This window comes from Colossoma macropomum, unplaced genomic scaffold, assembly GCF_904425465.1.
Source record: "Colossoma macropomum unplaced genomic scaffold, Colossoma_macropomum, whole genome shotgun sequence".
Taxonomy (NCBI): domain Eukaryota; kingdom Metazoa; phylum Chordata; class Actinopteri; order Characiformes; family Serrasalmidae; genus Colossoma; species Colossoma macropomum.
This window is the reverse complement of record NW_023494792.1, coordinates 17,019,871-17,041,641: the sequence shown is the minus strand read 5'-3', so window position 1 is coordinate 17,041,641 and position 21,771 is coordinate 17,019,871. Positions and strand designations below refer to the sequence as shown.

General features: G+C 38.4%; 1 protein-coding gene across 2 annotated transcripts in view; it reads right to left on the bottom strand.

The window, feature by feature from the left end:
• Positions 1–21,771, bottom strand: part of LOC118811805 (A disintegrin and metalloproteinase with thrombospondin motifs 20) — a 93,391-nt gene that overhangs the window by 54,021 nt on the left and 17,599 nt on the right. The window contains exons 4-11 of one of the 2 annotated variants that reach the window (XM_036576299.1): positions 15,865–16,118; positions 14,867–14,950; positions 14,480–14,604; positions 13,574–13,614; positions 9,943–10,048; positions 5,575–5,721; positions 2,072–2,213; positions 1,201–1,305 (exon numbers count right to left, since the gene is read on the bottom strand). In XM_036576299.1, coding sequence (XP_036432192.1) covers positions 1,201–1,305; positions 2,072–2,213; positions 5,575–5,721; positions 9,943–10,048; positions 13,574–13,614; positions 14,480–14,604; positions 14,867–14,950; positions 15,865–16,118 — 1,004 coding nt within the window. Of the gene's footprint in view, positions 1–1,200; positions 1,306–2,071; positions 2,214–5,574; positions 5,722–9,942; positions 10,049–13,573; positions 13,615–14,479; positions 14,605–14,866; positions 14,951–15,864; positions 16,119–21,771 lie in introns of those variants that run through there. The other variant, XM_036576298.1, reaches the window with a different exon arrangement.

Sequence of the window (21,771 nt, the reverse complement as noted above, 5' to 3'; positions counted from 1 at the left end):
ACGCAATTATAGCACAACACAAAATCAGAGGCCCATTTCACTAATGAAAAATGATGACACATTTAACACTGAGATGAACTCCTTCATGCTCCTATGGTTTTAATCAGACAGACTTGGGCCCTCACAGAAACAAATCAGGCACAAACAACAAATGGTTCTCCTCAGCAAACTCCCTTGTGCATGACAGTCCAGCAGTTAATGAGAACAAGAGAAGGCTTTCCAGGCACACTGAAATCCCACAACTGTGTCATGGTTGTTTTGGTTGGATTAAGATACTAACCATCCCAGTTAACAATTCCGCACTCAAGCAGTGTAGTAATGCCAGGCGAACCAAGACTGTGACTCTGCCTTGTGATACTTGGCCAACAAGAACCCACAAAGTGTTTTTGAAGTTTCCTTGCAAGCCTCCTGTGGGTAAATGGATAAGAAAAAGGGAATAGGGACCCCCTTCTTTCCTCAGCTCTCTCCTGAGCATGAATCAGTTATGTGGGTCTTTTGTGTAGAAGCCAGTCTCAGCCCAGAGCTCCCTGACCAATGACCCACTCACCCGCATCTTAAAGAGGCTTGGGGGTCGTGGGTTCAGAACAAGGTGACTTGACTGAGAGCGCTGCAAGGCATCCCATTTCAAAGGCCCAATGCCCCCTCCTCTTTCCAAACCCTCCAATTGCTCCCACAGTGCCAGTCACAGTGCACTAAATGCTGCTAATTAGCATAGCATCCCAAAGGTGGAAGACAACAGAGAAGCCTCGCTGTGAGTTCAGACTGCTAATGTTACAAGTAGTACAAGACAGACAGGCCTATTTAGCTACACCAGGTCTCTAGTTGTTACATTTATCATCAGTTGACCAAAGAATACAATACTGTTACTCAGTCTTCTCTATTGTGACCTGAAAGAAAAAGTCTTTTTCTATGTAGTAGTGTGCAAATCTCACACGGTCACCAGCTTTAGATGCTCATTTCACTTTGTTATGTTTGTGACATGAAACAACTCTCAGACATTATCCAAGCTACACAAGGCTTACAGCCAAATGCAGCAAACTACTAAAAATGAGTCTTTATTCACTTAGCATGAAATGTGTTTTAGGGCCAAGCACCAACAAAAGCTCATATTACCCGTGTCAGCGGTGCTGACATTTCTAGGCAATGCACCATTGACTGTAGGACAAAAATAGAGGAACTAAATATTAGGAAAAGTCTCACCATGCCATGCCCACATTCAGTTCCATCAGCCAGGGGCATGTGCTGTGTGCGACACCCTTTATGATCTCCCTCAGAGCTGGTGCACCAAAGTCTCTTGCACTGTTTCTGCAACATGGATGGCAGACACAAAAAAGCAGAAGTTGTCAGAATTTTCACTATTGGAATACATAGTTCCAAATACATTCATGTGTGAAAAAATTCACTCTGATGCTGTGTGTGGGTAATGTATTCGAATGGTGCTATTACTTCCAACTTTCAGACTTTCGGGGCTCTGTCATTGTGGACCTTTTAAATTTTTTAGCACTGAAAATACTATTTGCGGTGTAGCCCTAGTTACCACAAAAGACACGGTTAGGGAGTTCACTAAACATGTCATTCATTAATAAATTAAACAGCCTACTTGGACACTGTTAGGTGGGTGCATGAATATTTATTTGAATACTGGAAATAATCTTCAGTACTAATAGAGAAGCTGAGACAAATCATTGTTACAGGACTATAAGGCTCAGGAATGGATCATTATACTGATAGCACATATCACAACACAACAAGCAAAAAGAAGAGCCCTTCTTTATCAAACTGGACCACCTAACCTCTGGATAAAGCAATGCTCACATGCAGAGACCTACGATAGTTGATATGAGTCCCATATAGTCTGTTTTGAACTTCACTCAAGCCCTGGCTACTTCCTAAATAATCTGTAAAAGTCTGATGATGTTTTAGTCATTTTACCTGCAATAGTCAGGATGATACCCCACACTATAAGTCTACTTGGTATCATCTGTCTGCAAAAATTTATTTGATTTCTGTATTACTGTGTTGACCATATTACTGATTCCTACACATGTTCAAAAGTGAAGCTTAGCCTTACCATAAATGGGCAGACTTTAGAGCCAGGTCCAAACATCAGTTCACACTGCCGATTAGCATTGTAAAGCTGGCCTGGGAGCTTGACAGGAAGGTCGTAAGTCCTGCCAACTGGTTCATCCATCAAACACTCCCCATAACCAGTGCTGGCAGACAAAACACAGGAAAGCGAAAAGAGGCCCATTCAACATAGCAATTAGCTTCAATTTTAGTGAGTATTGTCCTCACTAGTATAATTGTGCCTCTTTTATTAGATGTTCATTCACATCTAACTTGTCACATTTGTGTGCTGGCTCACTTTGTGTGCTGACAATTACAACAGACACTTCAGTGTAACAGTTTAGCAGTGGGTGGTCTGTTTCTTTACCTGTTTATGTCACTAAAATGACTTGGCTCATTCAGAGCTCCTCCATCTCACACATAACATGCTACATTTCAGTGTGACAAAAGACACACTCCCCTGGACCTTAGTCTTTATAACACACAAAATGGAGGGATTTGGAACCCCATACACACTTGCCAAAAATGAAGTTTCAAAACAGTGAACCTACAGTCTGGCGACATATAGTTTGCCTACCACACCCATGGTTTGAATTACATGGGAGGGTCACAAAAGAACAGCTGTTTAAAACATGTTCACCAATGTGCCGCTTTCAACTGCTGGTCTTAGACACTGAATAGGTCTTTTACTACAATGTCTTAGAGATTCATTCAATAAAATACAGTAAACTTCCACTGCAAGAGCCTTCTCTCCTCCTGCCTTCTTTGTTTACCTTTGCCAACAGAGAAAAAGGAAACCAAGCAACACAATAGGAGCTTGATGTGTAATTATGAGACATGTTGACACTGCTCGTGCAATTTGTCCGCCGTAAGGGGGGCTAAACACCTGTTTCATCCAGCCCCAGCTGATCCCCCGAGCCTTCTCATTACCTCAGCTTATCCCCTGTCACTGCACTGGAGCTCTTTCAGGCCTGCAAGCGCTCAGAGGCACCTTTGTTTTCCGGCAGGAAAAAAGCAGTAAGTGCCGTATGTGTGCTTTAGGGAATTAATCTATTCAGCAATGAGAGGAGAGTGCACAAAGCTATGATGGAGGTGTGCCTCTGCTCTGGACACAGAAATCACAGAAATGGCCTATAGTGAGGCTCTTTCAGCACTCTGCTATTAGCACATCAGGTATACGAAAGAACAGTCTCTTATTGACCCCTTACATGGCCAGGGCCTGCCAGCGGGCCCAAAGTTTTACTGCACACTTCTATAACCTAAGTATAGTTCAGCCAGTTTGCACTGAAGTCCCTGCAGTTACTAAATAATAAGGCTTTTTATGTAATAAACCTGGGAGGGTTAAAAACAGTATGGTGGAAAAGTGTTGTTTTTTATAGGACTTTCTATTATTACAGTGTGAGGCAAAAAGTCTATCATAACACAAAACGGGCCAAAGCCCTTTGGCAGGTACACAAAGCCCACACCTGGTAATCACTGGGATGAAAGTCAGTTTATTTAAGCAACATGACTTGCAATTGCCAATTAGTTTTAGTTTCTGTTTAAAGAAACAGGTTGTGGTTAAAAAATTGGTTGTGGTTAATTTGTAGTTTTTTACATGACATATACATGCACAATTCAAAATGTATTCACAATGAGATTCAATGTAGAAACCATGTGTTTTGGTATGTCACACATAGGAAAAGGTCATTGATGGTTTCATAGAAATTCAACTCTGAAAATGTCAGGTCTGTCCAAATAAACTAGTACATGAAAACTTGACTGGGTTCCGCAGTTCAATACTACTAGCCATTCTCACTCACTAATGTGCGGATCTAAGTAGAACTGTTGGTATGTGGTATGAGATATTTTTGGCCCAGTGTCCGCTTTTCCTTGAGAGCTCAGTAATCTGTAGTGCAGTGTAAAAGGGGGAGATTAACGTTTGGCAAATAGAGCTAATTGAGCTGACACTGAAAATAGTGTCCAAAATAAGAGAGGCTTCAGACCAGCCAACTCATTAATTACTGCAGATGAGTTTGTGTGGCTTGCTTAATTCTTCATGTTTGCTCCCAGCTGCAGAAGAGAAGCATTACAGTGGAAAATTACATGCTTTGCTAGAATGATTATGTGCTTATTATGTGTACGTTAATTAGCAAGTAGCAATAAGTAAGGAAGGCATTTTTCTGTCTATGTGTTTAAGTAGTTTTTGCAGATTGGACTTACAGGCAAAAAGCCCTGAGCGTTCTGAATGGTATTCGTTTGGATCAAAAGACTAAGTGAATAAAAGAATGGGGCAGTCTCTCTGGCTGTCACGTAGAACTGTCATGATTCATTCTACACATAAATCTTAGCTGAACAGGGCCTACTCTTCTCAAGTGTGTCTGTGTGTATGTAAGACAGCCTGCTTGTGTTCCTCCATAATCTGCTGACAGTAGAGTTTTAGGGACTAGAGAGTTCTTGAAGGTGAATGGGCAGTCACAACACTGATGTACTTAACTACATCGCTGCTTGTTAAGTGCTGCGGTCATCAATGCTGTGCACTGTTGTTCTGGGTGAGTACAGAAGCAGTTGACTTTGCTTTCCATCGTTCCCACCAGCAGGCAACCTCTCTGATGCATGCTCCAAAGCCTCCTTCATACTTTGTGTTTATAAATACTGCCATTGTTAAGCAAATCCATTTTTTCCCAAAAATACAATGCAGAAAAACAGTCACCCCACTGCTGACATTTCCCTTTCAGTTTCATATGCGAGAGTTTAATCAACTCACCCACATGCTCCCTTAACCCCTTGTACACTACAGAACAGTCACAAGGTTCAGACCTTCCTTTCTCGCTTTTGTAACAAAATAGCTTCAATGGCAGTTTCTTAGTAGTAGTCTCTTCTTTCCCTCCACCAAAACATACCGGCCGGATCCTACATTGGAAAGTCCACTCTTGGGCGCCTGGGCTGGGTAACCTTACATCCCCAGCCCGGTGCCTTCTATACAGTGAACAAGGCCTCATCAACAAGGCTGTCTTTTGTGGAGGTCCCACAGGCGAGAGTGCTGGAGTGCAGATCAAAGGGTCGCATCCAGCAGGAATCTAATTTTAACTGACATTTCCCATCTTAAAGGGAAGCCCTTCAGCTGGGCTTGCTGCTTGCTGCACCACTTTGGAAGCCCTGAATGAACCGTTGCCCCAGGATACCGCTACTGAGGACGAAGCACGCCAGCGACTAAATGACTGTTTGTCCAATGTCAGAGTCATTCCGTCCAATAGAAGAGATAGAGGGAGAGAAAGAGAGGAAAAGGAAAACAGAGAAGGGTAATGTGGATCAAGGATCATGATCACCTATAAGCACCACGGACAGGAAAAGGAAAAATCTGTAGCAATCATGAAGCAACAGACTGTTAAACATTTAAAGCTATAGTGCATGAGTAATGTCATCATGTCTTATAATTACATATCAATCTATTGTGTTGCTTGGTTTCCTTTTTTCTCTTTTGGCAAAACTGTTGTCTGTCAATGTGAAAAAAAGGCAGGCACCTACTCCAAAAACTCTGTAATGTACTTTCGGCTGCACTTTGACCAGGACCATGGGCTGGTGTCATAGTTCAAGGTCGGTGCCATGACATGATACTGATGCTTCATTCCTGCTTCTCTGCATTTTGGGTTGTCATCATGAGGCATGTTGAAGCTGAAACAGACACACAGACACAAAGTCTTTAGATGAAAAGCAGATGAGGATTGGCAGAAAATATAACTGCCTATAGGACAGTGCAGAAAAAAATATAAGAGTAATTATATTACTATTTTAGCAGTTATAATTTAATACAATCTCACTTTGAGAGAATGAGATGACATTGCTAATATTCTATGCTTGGAAAGTGTTTTAGCAAATACATAGTCCATCTGTAATACCACACACACACACACACACACACACACACACAGTCGTGACAAGTGTGATGCTGGATGGATTATGCCCAGCTGTGTTGAGTTTACTGAGATACCTAAGATGCCAGCTGTGAGGTCAAACACACACACTGTCTGTCAAAGTTGTGTTTATTACATGTTAACACTATACAGCATTGATTTCATTAAGACATTTTCCTAGTTTGACTCTTTAAACCATCCATAGTGCTCCAGGCTGAAGTACAGGTGCTTGCAAGCTGTATCACAAAGTCTGTGATATTACCCCACTTTCTCAAATATAGCTTTTAAATGGCTTTTAAAGCAATATAACCAGCACCCTCAGCGGACAACACTGCACAGTACTCATGGGAGACCTATGGATAAATGAATAAGCAAAGTAACAAAATCAACAGCAAGGTGGAAAGCTACAGCTCCTCTCAAAAGCTTCCAAGAATACATGACCTAGACGAACACGAAAGCAAAAAGGAATTGGAAAACTTTGTTCAACCTATGGAAATCACATAATTTACAAGTTCAGTTCAAGCAAACCCAGCGTTCTCATGCTAAAAATGTTCATGAATAATTTAAAGTAATAAATATATTCTGATGAAGAGAATATAAAGATCTTTAGGGTCATATTTGAGCAATTAAGATTAATGTAATTAATCATTGTCAACTACACAAAATAACGTTATTAATCATAATTGATTATTTAATTCATGTGACAGCCATAATTATAAGACAATAGGAAACTACTCAGTCAGAATTCTACATAGAGTAAGTCGTTAATGCCTAGTAATGAACGGAGAGAAACATCATTCGGATTCTTTCTAGAGGCTTTTTAAATTTACTTTTGCCAGTTCAACTGTTGCGCACAACCATTTTGTGCCAAGTGACTCCAACTTCTTCTGTGATGTGTAATGTTTCTGTGAAAGCCATATGCAGGCAGGAAGCAATCTGGCAGTGATGACAAAAAATGACAAAAGCTGCTGCAAGACATCCCAGTTGACATGCTGTAGACAGCGGGCTCTCTAGCAGACTAAAGGTATATCAAAGTGACACACTGGGTGCATTAACATGCACTTAATAATTCAATAACTGCAGAAAAGCAGATTTTGTTAGAAGTCCATTCAACGAGTTTACATGCACTTGGGTAATCAGATGATGAGGAACTCCGGGCCTTTGTGAGTCAAGCAGTGCTGTGCTGTTTTTGTACATGCGCAGACTGAGAAAACCAAAAGAAATGAGATTGAGAGTACACATGCACTGAAAAACCCAATTACTGAGCTTAAATCCAGTTCTCTTTACTGGATGTCTTAACTGGATTTCTAGCAAAATATTGGAAAAATGGGGTTTCTCTTCAAAAGATGGGTATGAGACTAAATCATAGAACGTCAAGCTTTCATTTCTGGACAATGTTTTCCGTCCAACATTGTTTCTCTGCATTTGCTCTCTCATCACTTTGATAAAGATTCAGCTTTACCTCATCTGTCCATAAAACTTTGCTCCAGAACTCTTCTGGCTCCTCTTTGCACTTCATCATGAATTCCAGCCTGGTCCTTCTGTTTTCGGTGCTGATGATAAGTCTGCATCTTGTAGTGTAGCTTCTGTGTTCCTTCTCTTCATGTCTTCTGCTAATGGTGAATTCGCCCCTTTCACCCCTGCACTCTGTAAATGGTCTTTTAATTCTTTGGATGGTCTTTCTGTTTTTTTTTCTTCAGAGCTCTGACAATGTCCTTGTCATCAGCTCCTGTGCTCGTCCTGAGACAGCAAATTACTTAGACTTCCAGTATCTTCTTTCTTTTTTAAAATATTCCATACTGTTGTTTTTTAGAATGCCCATTCATTCTGTAAAAGTTCTGATTGGTATCCGCTTTAATCTTCAAAGCTGCCTATTTGACCATCATAGTCAGTTCTACAGTTTTGCACCTTTTACAACAAAATGAAACTCCTAATGCAAACTCCAATGACCAAAACCATCCCAGTACTTTCACAGCTCTTTTACATGTGCACAGTTAGGGGAATGTGCTTCTGAGCAAACAGAATCACCTGTCATTCATTTGTCCTCATATGAGTTCACACAATGACAAAAAAACAAACTGCAATAAAGAGTATGGTTTAAGTTGTATGAAAAACAATGCACAGATATAAAACCTGACATTCTGTGCTTTAGTCACATGTTCTTCTTTAGATCTGGAATGCAAATGTTATGAATATATACCAAAAATAACTAATTTCAATATTTTTGCTTCTCACTCTACATCACATCAGTAATTTCCAACCTGTTGAAAACTACTCCTGTTGTGCAGAATGACAGAATTAAGAGCTTAGATTAGGTTTTCAACTGAGCTAACTTTAATTTGTTTAATATTTGTGGGATTAAATTAAAAGAAAGACAAATATGTCAATATGTATGTCCAAATAAAGGATGCAGATAAATCACATACAGCACTAGTTTACAGTTGATAGAACTATCTGTGCTTTACTCTATTGTGTGTACTTTTGAACTCACTGCCAATTTTAACCCACTGTCAGTTTTAACAAGCCCAAATGGCACCAAATGACAGAGTAAGGGTCACTGGTGTTTGACTCAATGCAGAGCCCACTACAGCTGTTGGAATTTGCTCCATCTATCAACTCTGAGGGGGAGGAGAATTTCTGCCATTCTTACACGCAGTCTGACACTGGAGTTATTCACTAACCAAGAATGGGGGTACTGCAGAGAATTATGCATAACAGCTTTTGAGTGATTGAGTCATATGTTACAAGTTGGTCATCTGTCCACAACAGCTTTATTCATAAGCACCCCACTATACATTCACATATGTGGTGATAGTGGCATGCTGCGAAAACAGACACAAATAGAGGCCAGTGTCATCACAACAGAATTGTTACATGTTAATTATGTGGTACTGAATCACAACTCTATGGTAAAATTTTCTAGCTCAATACTAAAATGCAGGATAAGCTGCAGTTAATATACAACGCCACTAGCTATGACCGCTAGCTACAGCAACGCTAACATAATGTTGCAAACCCCAAATGTGCAAAATGCTAGAAAAGCTACTTATGATGCTCTACAAAAAAATACTGCATTAAACACTGCCATATGATCCAAAATGCAGCCTGTTGATTTAAAATATTCATGATTATAACACATTATACTGTATGATATTATATTATTTCATATTACATAGTGTATTACATGCTGATTTTATGTTGGCACAGCGCAGGGACAAGTAACAAACTGTTGAACAGCTAGAATCTTACATCAGACAAGAATGGGACAACATTCCTCTCTCAAAACTCCAGCAACTGGTCTCCTCACTTCCCACACACATACAGACTGTTGTTAAAAGAAGAGGGGATGCTACACAATGGTAGACATGGCCCTGTGGGTCTATGAGATTTGCAAATCATTGCATTCTATTTTTATTTACATTTATTTACATTTTACACAGTGCCCCCCCCCAGGGCAATAATATAAAGCTGACAGTACAATTTAAACTCCATAACCTAGAGTATCAAGAGCCTACCACTCTGCCTTTCGTCTATTCTAAGGGAAACACTGGCCGTTGTAAGTGAGACATGTCAGTTCCTGAATTTCTTAAAACAACTTTATTGCACAGAAATCTAAAAGCATTGCTGACGTATCCTTTCATATTAAATCAAAAGAATGAAGAGTACATTTACGCTACACGAGAAAAGTAGATTCTTTTTAAAAAACAAATGAACTCTGCTGAGCAAATGGTTAAATAATTTGTGGTTCACATTCTACCCTTGGGTTAAAAACGTGCACAGCCATATGGGTTAAACCATGTTGGGTGCAGAAAGGTAAAGGAGCACAGAGTACAGAGAGGGTATTAAGACCGGCCTGTTATTAAACATGCTTTAATATTCTTTGCACCTGTGTGTGCCCCTGCAAGGGGGGATAAGAGGGCTTTTGTGCAATGCAACAGGGATACTTTCATTAAGATGAACCCATTTGGGGGCCGAAACTTACACATGGCCCAGTTCATGGGCAATGGTGAAGGCGGAGCTCAGTCCATTCTCTTCACTGATGGAACAGCTCCGGTATGGATCACACATTGTGCCCAACTCTGCTAGTCCTGCACCAGAGAGACACACACACAGTAGCAGAGTTTAGATCAGTACAATCACGAATCAGTGTGAAAGCATGACAGTAAGTGTGGACAAATCATAACAACCCATGTTACTTCTAGTCCTATTTGGTTCAGATTTAGTTCAATTATATTTCAGTTTGAAGGTTCAGAGAGCTTGATTAAATACATCTATAGAACACAAGAGGATAACTGACCCTTACCTACACATCTGACATTACAGAGAAAAACTCATTACAGGTCATTAACTGCATTTTGATGTAAGCCACTGTGTCATGAGGCTTATTCTTGGATCTGCTATCTGGCACTAGGCCAAGATGACCACTATAAGCACAGCTGACTACAGATCAGTATGACATCATATGAGAAAAGCCCTTCAAATACTAGAAACTCTGACATGTTCATTCTCCCCACCTGAAGCTGTCTGTCATCCATATGGTGTTAGACACTGCTACTACAAGGAGATAAAGGCAATCCCGGACAAAGCCACCAACATACAGGAATTTTACAAGTGTATGACTGACAAGGCTATTAAATAAAGGTAACTCTAGCCAGCTGTGAAATTTCAGCTGTCAGTATAACGAATCTTTTATCATGCTGTACAGAGTTCTTATTGCACCTGTTAACCTTTCTAGATCTTCCATGGTGTATGATGTCTTGAATGCCTCTTCTTACATTTTGCTCAATTATTTCTCTGTAACTCTGTGAAACAAGCAGAGGAATTCTGCTAAAAGTGCAGATTCTAAGCTTGGTTTTCTTAGTTTTGTTATTTTTGTTAACTTTTATAATGATCTGAATTAGATGAAAATCTATCATTGTGCATAGTCTTGTTTTGCAGAAAGAAAAAAAAGAAATAAAATGAAAAAACTCTGAAATCCATACTTAAACCTGTTGATAGGGAAAGTAAACTGAACGTAATCATTTTACATTTTAATTTGCTACGTGATTATATAATTACATATAATTATGCAATTTAAACCAAATGCATAGCAAAACAACAATGACTCCAGATATGATTATTAGACCAGAGCCTTGTTTTAGCTTTTACAAAACAATCTGGTAAAATTCACATTCATAGATAACTTACCATGACTGTGGACGTATATACTGTATCTAAAAATGACTACCTAAATGAAGGTACCTGTGATTGAAAAGTTGATGATTCATTATGTGACAGCATACATGTAGAAATAACATTCTTTTAACGTGAAAATGCACAGCAATGAAACTGTTTCTACACAACATAAACAACATAAAGTGCAGTCAAAAAGTAATATCTCCCATGGTAAAGCCAAAAGTAAGATGGACAACTGACTGCTAAGACGTGTCTTGGCTAGCTGTGTGTCATTTCATTCTTCATACACAAGGGAGCTAAATTTGCATCTACAGTCTGGGTTACTGTTGTCTCTCAACCTGAGGACCAAAGACATGTCAGTAAAGCAAGCAATCATGAGGCTTAAAATCAGGATAAATCAGAGACACAGCCAAATCAGCAGGTGTGTCCAAACCAACTGTGCTGTACATAGTATTTGAGTGGTGCAAAGTAGGAGCAGAGTAATTTGATTTTGCCTGGTGCGAGGAGCAGCTTTTTAGAAAGTCTGAGCGTCAGTAATCTTATCAGTGCCTAATAACGTCCTAATAATAATAATACATCCTACGTGTTACATGTGTTCATGGTCCATAATGCAATTGCATGAAACATCTGTAAAACACTCTATTAATCAGTCAGTTGCATAACTTTAAATTCAATAAATTCACTAAAATCTGACTTGAATAATGTATAGAAAACCTGTAACAGAGTAGAAGTGTGATTACAGATCACTTTAAGTGGAAACAGGAAATTGCTGATGCTTGACTCTACTCAAAATACTCTGGTTTTGACACTGTTAAGAAGCAAGATTGCACTTGTGAGTTTAGCAACATCAATCAACATGAAGAATGATTACTGTAACATGCATGGACTAATGACCGGCTTAGTGCCTTTTGGACAATGTTCACGAGTGCAGCACAGCTGCTTTTCTCTACTTTGAGCTCTGCCGTCACTGTATTGGATTGGTTTAAAAATGTCAAACTCAGTTTGTCCCCATCCTAGTAAGTCTACTTTCCCACTCTCATTTCCCAAAATTTCACATGGCCGTCCGCAGACATTCTTGTTACAAGACCACGTCTCGCTAATGTAGTGCACCACAAGACATAAAGAACAGTATCAACAACTGAAGACGAGTTTAATTAAAAAATACAAAAAAAGGTCTGGGACAAAGTCTTTCTGACAGAGGAACTGAAAAGTAATGGTATGAGGAAGGTATAAAGAGAAAAGAAGCTGTTTGTATAAAAGCATGTAATCTGAAAAACATGATAGCATAGGCATGTACGGCCACAGATGCCTGACTGAGGGGAATAGTGGAACTGATTACTGAGGTCTGTCCAAAACAAGCCGTCTGCCCTGCTCAATGATTCATTGTTTAATGTCCAAATGTGGTTGATGCAGGAGCCCTAACACATCCATGCCTATCCCCAAAAAACATGAAATGGGGGGTATCAAAAATTAAAGAAAGACAAGAAAGAGAAATACACCAAATAATCACTACAGATTAATTTTTTGTCCCTCCCCTCACCCACAATTTCCTGGGAAAAAGGCCTCTGAATTTTGTTCCATTCTACTGTGTATGGCAGCCACTGGAAATTGTTTACATGTCTTTATTAATGATGCAATCTGAAATGTACTGAAGCATCTTAAGCTCAGACCCAAGCAAATGACTCAAAACCCAGTGGATAGCATTTTATCTTGCAGTGAATGAACCAAAATCCAGTTCTAGCCAAAAAGTTAAACGTGTTTTAACTTTATTTGTAAATGTTTGCATAAACAGTATTTATGTTTAATCAATAAATGTATAGTAAAAATATCCAGACAATACCTGACCCCTTGTCAAAACCACATTAACGAAGCTAATAAAGGCTAATACAACCTATTAGGTATAGCTATAAAGTAAGTGTACCTTAAGTTTACAGAAGATGAATTCATTGGTCCATTGTTTAACACAATTAGTCTTTTTTGCTGACAACACACACACACACACAAACAGACACACAGACAGGCTCAAGGGGTCAACCAGAGAGCATTGACCCAGGAGTAACTGGGCATTAAATGCCAGCTTCCTTCAATTTTCAGCCACTTTCTATTGCAACAGAAAACTCCATAAGAGAAGTGACTGAAGTGACTCCCTAAGTGAAGTGACGTATTTTCACAAACTTCTATCATGTTTCATGATACCAAGAGAGATGATAAGTGCTGCGAGACTACTGAAGACCAGTGTCTCAAACATCTCAGAGTAACACACTTGTCTTTTAGAGTCAGATTCTCTGTGTTCCAAAGAGGAACTGACTCTATAAAATCACTCCTACACTTTGGCCCATATTTATCATACCTCTTAAATTAGGAGTTCTGATCAGTTTTTAAATCTTCATTAATATGGACCCTGATGATAGCAGAAGACAGCAGGAGAGAGCCTTTACCTAATGTGTCACACTTGTCTTTTGCTCGACAGATATCCTCCCTGTATGAAAACACAGACAGGCGAAAGAAGTAGAATATTCAGAAAAAAAAACAATCAACTGCATTTTGCAACATGAAGAAATAGACTTCACTGAAATGTAATGTTACAGCTCCACTGAAAGCCATTTACCTTGTATTACTGTAAGGTCCAATGAAACATTAACTTGCTCAAACTGAATATTAATTCACATTTGATATAAAAAAACCAGACCATATTGCCAGTATTATGAACAGTTGAAAAATAATAAGTAACTACTCAACAAGAGCCGCATTCAAGCTGGATTAGTTTTGCCAGGAGAGGTGCTGTAATTTGAGTGATTATTAACAAGATCTGTCATTTTAATCCAGTAAGAATCTGCAATGTCTGCAGTTTTTACAAGTCTGCTAAGTAATAATTCCAGAGGAAATTACCCTCTTTAGCCCTATTTGAGTGGGATTAGTTTTACCAGAGGGGGTCAGGTAATGTAATTTGTGTGTGATTTGACTGGCTAATCTGAACAGAACTACTTTTACTTGTGGAGCTCCGAGTTCAACGAATTGTAAGCCATATTTGAGCTGGATTAATTTTACCTGGCGTGGTGATGTCAAGATCCGTGATTTTAGTCCAGTACGAACGGGACATGTCCGTAGTTTTTACAAGTCTGCTTAGTAATATTTCCAGAGTGAATATATGAATGTTCATGTAATGATGTGTAGATCCAGGCTATTTGGGATAATCAGAGGAAATTACACAGATTCTTTATCCCATACGAATCGGCCGGTCAAATCACGCACAAATTACATTACAGGACCTACTCTGGTAAAGCTAATTCAGCAACATCATAGGTGAAAGATAAAAGTTGAAAACTAAGTACAGATACAGGCACCTTGTGATGAGCAGTGCAGTGTCATGATGGGAGGGATCACTGTCATCCAGAACATTCTGACTCTGTTGCCATACACAGAAGTTGTGAAGCGTTGTAGCAGCATAGAAATTCACATGTGGCCCTTCCTAAAATTGTGAAGAAAAAGCATTTAATTGAATGCCTTATTCCAAAGAGGATTAATAATTTGAAAACTGACCAGTAATAAATGTACATATACAGACTCCGAGTATGTCTTCACTAATCAAATAATTGAGACAAAAACATGTCATTGTGAGATGCAGAGTCCATGGAGAAAACGAGTAATGCAATAATCACATTGGTGTTAGGTGATTTAAATAATAAACCCATCCTTAATACAGAGCTCATAAAAAATAAGATAGCACAAACCTGCTCATTGTGAATAACAATCAATTTGACGATCATAATATTGATCAGGTTTCCCACACTAGGGTCTTTGTAGACAGCAGCCACCTGAAATAAAAGGCACACAGAGATGGAAAAGGTAAACCAATGCTGAATCATGTTTAACTAGAGACTGCAGACAAGTCAACACTCAGATATGAACTCTTCAAAAGGCCTGAGGCCATTCATTACACAGCAGTGTAAATAAGTTTCTTATTTTGAAACGTAATTATAACAAGATTCAGGAACTTTTAAATGTAGTCTACTGCACATGGCTGAATCAGGTAGTGTTCCAACAATCCGTAACTACTGATTTTAATGAAGGTACAAACACTGGTGCCAACATTTCATATCAATGTGTGGCAGTGACTCTAGGCATAGTTAATTTTTTTTGTGTGTGTATCTCACTGTGTCACTCATCAATTCCTGGTTGAATGCATGCATTCACTAAAAACCTGGTACACGAGATACGGAGAAACCACAGTCAGAGTAACTGTTAAATAGCGCACCTAGAGAGGGAGGTGTGGAGAAGGAAAGAAAAGGAGGGGGAAAAGGAGGACAAGAGGCAGGAAGGAGGACACCCACTGGGAATCAGTACATCAGTTTTAGGCGCTACTGAAAACTGCTGTTTGGTTAGGGTAGTTCCAGACCCTCAGACTGGAACTGCAGAAAACACACCAGTATGACATTACAGGCACTCTAAAACCCCCATCACTCAGATAGACACAGCACAAGAGCAATGCCTACCTGCTCTGCTGTCACCACTGGGCTTCTAACAAAGGCTGGGCAGTGACAGGCAGCGATAGGTACTGCAAGGTATCAGCTGTGTGTCTACAAAGTTACTATAACAATTTACTCCGCCCCACAGATTAACTGACCGAATGTACTATCATTTTCCAAGTCATGTCAATAAGCCAGCATTGATGCATCCTACAAAAAAGAAAAAAGCAATAAAAGTAGTTTTGAAAAATATTTTTACTTACTACTGACATGATTGTTAGAATGTAGTGCTCAAGGTTGCGTCCGTGGTGTCGCACCATCTTGGCATCTGCTGTAACCATCAGCTCCACAAAGCGTGGGTATGACAGGAACCGTTTTCTGCGGCTGCCGCTAGAACGACTTTTCGAGTTTGACTGGTGCATCCTCGGTATGTGATCGTCCATTGATTGCCAAGTTGACTTGAGCTCTTCTAGAAGGCTTCCATTACTATGGAAATGAAAGTGTTTTTTTGCATGATCTGTGAAAAAAGATGAAAAAACCATAAGCAAACAAGGATGATAATTTGAGCACTGATTCTTTCTGAAACCTCAGTTTCTATTAATTAGCTCTTGTTTTTTTATTTTTCAGTCATAGTTCAGTTCTGATTGTAACGTATTATTTTCATTAATTAGGTTTGGATGTATTTTACTGGTATTTATTACATTAATCATGATGGTGTTTTGTGTTGCAGGTTTCTAGTCCAGCCTCTGTCCTAATATGTAAGCACTTGGTTGTGGCCTCTGATCAGCTCCTAATTAGATCAGCACAAACACACAAAACCAGTGGGATACCTTGAAATGTTAATTTAGTACTGTCATCAGCTGCAATTTTGCAGCAAAGCACAGAAGATAATGTACAGTCCTAAAAAGATGGTTCTTCAAGGGTTCTTTAGTAAAGACAATGGTTCTGTACAGAACCAAGAACACTCAAAAACCCATCTGCATTCTTAAATGGTTCTTTGCGTGGTGAAAAGGTTCTTCAGATTGATGTAGAGTGTGTTGCATGTGGTTCTATATAGAACTTTTTTTAAAATGGTTCCATACAGCATCAAAGGGGTTCTTCTATTGTTACGAGCTTGACAACACCTCAAATGAATATTAGTGCTTTGCTACAAAGCTGTTGTTTACAGCTCTGATACATCTACGGTAAGAAGTACTTTTTGCAATGCCTTTTAAAGCTTTGTTGACATAATCTTGACAAACCATCTTCAGTTCCCCAAGGTTTTAAGGGCCCTTCTGCAGGACTTGCATTTTCAAAATCCTCCATAAATGTTCAGTGGGATTTACATCTGTGTAAATTTCAAATGTATATATGCACTGTAAGTACATCAAATAACCACAACAAAAGTGTCTGAATACTTGTTTTTGTTTGCAGTATATGACATATAGTATTTTGAGTAGGTTGACATTAACATGAAAATGAGATCTTGACTGGGGCTTTAAGCAATTACAACAAACATCCAAAATTCACTGTTTCTTTTTTACTGTTCACTTTCAACCACTTCATTTCTTGACATGCAAACTTCATCGTTTTATTGTTGCACTACACTGAACTCCATTTAGACTTATTTTACACTTTGCATCCACCTTCTCTTAAAACAAAAGATCTTAAAAAAACATGAAGCAATAACAATTATTATCAACTCCATAACATTATTACTCACAAAGCACAGTGAATGTCAGCTCAGAAGTCATGACAGTGAGATGTTAACAGTGAAAACTGGCCAGGCTCATGTGCTGCCTTTCATTACTAAATCACATTCTCTCACTCTCCTCTTTCTTCTTACCTTTCCTCAAGAGCAGCATGTGGACATTAGAACATAGTGGATTCTTTAGCAATGACAGCAAGAGAGAAAGAGAAGGGAAACTACCCTGAGGGCAAGCTGAAAGGACGATAAGTACATTAGGCATGTTTATCTACTGTCAGCTTGGTCATGTCCTCTTCTTTTGTTTGTAAGAGTTTCCACTTCAGTGTCTTATGAAGCCTCGGTTAAAGTACTCATTCCAGAATTAGTCAATTGTTAAATTATCCTGACAATCACTTTTAGCCAACCGAAACCAAACTATGTTTCATAAATTGCTATGTATGACATGTAGAAATGCCTTAATGAAAGAAAAGGAACAATATTTGTCAATTCACAGAATGCACTATGTGTTCTCCAAGCTGAAAGAGAAAGAACAACAGCTCTGGCCAATATGTGATACAGCTGTCATTTCACAGAACGCAACACTCATTCTCCAAACTAATGTGTGCATGGCAAGACATTTTGCTATTTACTGTGGATGTCTAGAAACAAACATAGCCATGTGCAATCAAACGTACCTCTGTGAGTTAGTCAGCTAATGGTTTTCAGGCAGCAAAAAGGTGATTAGTTCAATAAGGAAAATGGATAGTATATGTATACTAATAAATCAGTTGACCTCAAATCATCAACAAGTTAGCTAGTTGAGATTTATGTTGTCACTTGCTCATGACCCATTTACCGATCAGTTAAGTAGTAATGCTACTGTACACTTTGTAGTAGCTATTTAGCTTATGTTTAAATGCAGCTTCTACTTTTTGTGCTTAGTTCAAGCAGATTCGTTTTACCTATGCTAAGGAACAAGAATAAATGACTAAACAACTTGCCATAATGTGTGTATGTGTGTGTGTATGTATGGAAGCAACGTGGACTTTCTCTGTAAGCCGTTGACAAAATGAACAGCTCATAGGCATTTTCACTACATTGTATTCTGATATATTGCCACACGTGGTGTTTGTCAGAATGAAACTTGGCAAAAAGAGAGCACCTGAAAGCACAGTTGCAATCTGGACCATTAGACTAAGAACCTGTGGCAGGTTTAAAAAAGTATAACTACTCTCAAGATAAAAATTATATTTGACATATTAAGTAGTAGGGATGTACTAATAAAATCACTAGAATAATGCAACTGTACTGAACTAATAAGATTATAGTAGATGATGTGCCTGGTCAGTGGTCAAGTCTAGCAAAAGCAGAGTTGAAAATCAGGGTTAAATAGTAATGACCACAGGCAGTATAAACATTGTAACAACTTCCTGCTTTTAGATAGATGTCTTGTTTCCTGAAGTGTGCTTACAACACTTCTATGTAATTAATCAAACAGAAACACAAAATATCCACTCCACAGAGAATGTTGTTCTTTCAGCTGTGAAGAGGGAAGAGTTGGTATCCATGTTGCACTTCTTCATGTAGTATATCAAAATATTTTTCTACTTAAAAGTGCAGATGAAAAGAAGAGAGGTGAGAGACAGAAAAAGCAAGAGAAAGAGAGAGAGAGAGAGAGAGAGAGAAAGGAAGAGAGAGATTAGATTAGACATAGAAACAAAACAGAGCAGAGACTTTTAAGGGGTAACACTCACACTGTCACTCACATTAGCCAGGTTTCCTTCTAGCTGACCAATAAAAATCTCAGCAAATAATTATAATGTTGCAAATTAGACTTTAGATACATCAGAGAGTCCAAGATCTCTGTACAAGAAAATACAACTCTATTTCACATTCATTAAAAGACTTCCGAGAAATATGGACAATTTTTTTATTCGCAATATATATATATATATATATATATATATATATATATATCCATCGCAAGCGAGTTTACAAACTTTTCTACAGATTTAACCATTTTATTTAATTGTTGACATTTTTTATTCAATATGTCAAAATACACATAAAAATAAGTGGATGGAAACCAGCTCTGTCTGGAGAATTCCTATAGAAAAAAAGTGATATTATGTTAAACTGATAGTTTGGACATGGAGCTTCTTCACAAAAAATTGATCTAACAAAGTAATGGCATGTCTCACAAAAGGTTATGTGAAAAAAATAATAAGTGTAATTAAATGTAACTCTAATAAGCCTTACGGCTGCATATAGTTTTAGCACTACAGAAAGTCAATATCCTCAGAGATAGTGGTCAAGCCAAGTGTTCTCTTCAGAAATTCACTAACTACGTGAATATGTGGGAGTCAAGTGGTAACCTAGGGGTTTCAGCATTTTAAACCTTCTGTCTGGACTGTACTGGACTGAAAGCAGCACAATGAGCATAGCAGGAAACAAGAACATCTAACCAGTTCATGCAGCCATCTGTGCATTTGTTTATTCACGCTAATGTGAGAGTACATGCCTTTCCTATAAATGATATACAGTCACTGCAAACAACACCTGGGGATCTTAAACTAAACTAAAATAAAATCAACAGGCCAGTAAATGACATGACATTTGTTGACATAATTTATGACAAAAACTTGAAGGACTATTGTTTACAAGGAGGGAACCTCTTGTGAAAACCACACTATAGATAATGTGAGAAAGTGACAGATGGTGAAGGGTTGAGGTCAAACTCATGGGTTTCATGTACACAGGATACCAGGTACTATTAAGGGTGTAACAATTTAAAGTCAGTATTGAAAATTGAAAAAAAAAAAAACATCTGAAACCAATGATTCAAATTTAGAACTGTTTCACTTTTTCGCCATTCAGTCTCTTTCAATCTGTCTCTCATTGGTCATCTTTCATAGAAACCACTGTCACTGTTCAAAACTAGGAATTCTATCAAACAAAGGTGATAGGGAGGTGGGCAAGACTTATGCTATTCATGCACCCACAGTCAAATTACTGGAATTTTTTCTGAAGGGCTCGAAATTTTTAGGGAAGATATTACGATTGAAAATCGAATCGAATCTTGACCTCAGAATTGAAAATTGTATCAAACCAAAAAATATAGTTACACCCCACAGGTGCTACTATAAGATGCTACTTAAGAATTACACCATCATAAGCCCATGAAGCCCTTACAGAATGCCAACGAACAGGGTAAATGAAAGATACTGAAAAATTATAATCAATCTAATGAATTCTAATGGAGGAAACCATAGACACTGCTTCATCTAAAATCATTACAGACTTCTAACAGTGCTCACTGATGTTCACGGGTCTCTGTGATAGACTTCTAACAGTAGTTACTGTTACACTGGTAAAACTGACTGATTTTCACAATTTCATTGTTACTCTGAAAGGTCTCCTACAGTGGTCATCAGTTATCACTGTTTAATCTAAATACCTATTTTTGTTTTTTCCCTCTCTTTTCTCTATATTTTTAATATTTTATATTAATGGTAAAACCTTATTCTCTGTTCATATTGCTCTTATGTTATTGTTTTGCTATCCGGTGTCGACCAGAGGAGGATGGGTTCCCCCTTTGAGTCCTCTCAAGGTTTCTTTCTTTTGTTCTTAGGGATTTTTTCCTTGCCACTGTTTCCACTGGCTTACTCATGGGGGCTTGGTCCCAGATTTTTCTGTAAAGCTGCTTTGTGACAACACCTGTTGTAAAAAGCGCTATATAAATAAACTTTCACTTGACTTGATCAACCTTAACCTCATCAAAAGTGCTTGATCCACATTCATACAACTTTAAAATATTTTCAGTTCTGAGGACATATTGCTGTAACTCAGTTGGAAATAAACAGAACATAATACATTTAAAGAAGCAACTCACCAAGCAAGAGTACAGCTTGATATTCTGTTCTCCAGGTACCTGAGTAACTTCTTTTATCATCGATTCTATTCAGTGTATCATCTTCAAAATGCATACAGATGTCAATTGTACAGTATCTCTTGTTATGGTCAATGTAAGGATCTTGGTAAGTCAATCTGCTCTCAGATGAGAGTGTTTCTGCCTTGAGCAGCCAACAATGTAATCCAGCAATTTTGGTCCTAATCTAATTTTAAAAAATTATGGCAAACACGTCACTAAAAGAGCTCAGTGATGCCAAGAATACAAGGACCTTCAAATCAAGTCCTTGTAATAATGGAACCTATAAAAGTTTAGAGATTTCAGGTTGACAGAGCAAACGTTGAGATGAAAAGCCACAGATTTGAAATTAAGTACAATATATGACCAGACAGAGAAAAATACTGAAGGGAATTTGTTGTGTACATGTGAAGGAATCTGAACTAAATCCCACATAAGAGGAAAAAGATATGGGAGAAGAGGCAGCAGACAACTCTACACAAACATACATGCACATAGACACAGACATAATTTGGAATTAACCTCAAATTTATCACTAAATAAGTGCCGGTATTCGGTAATTCGCTATACCGTGAT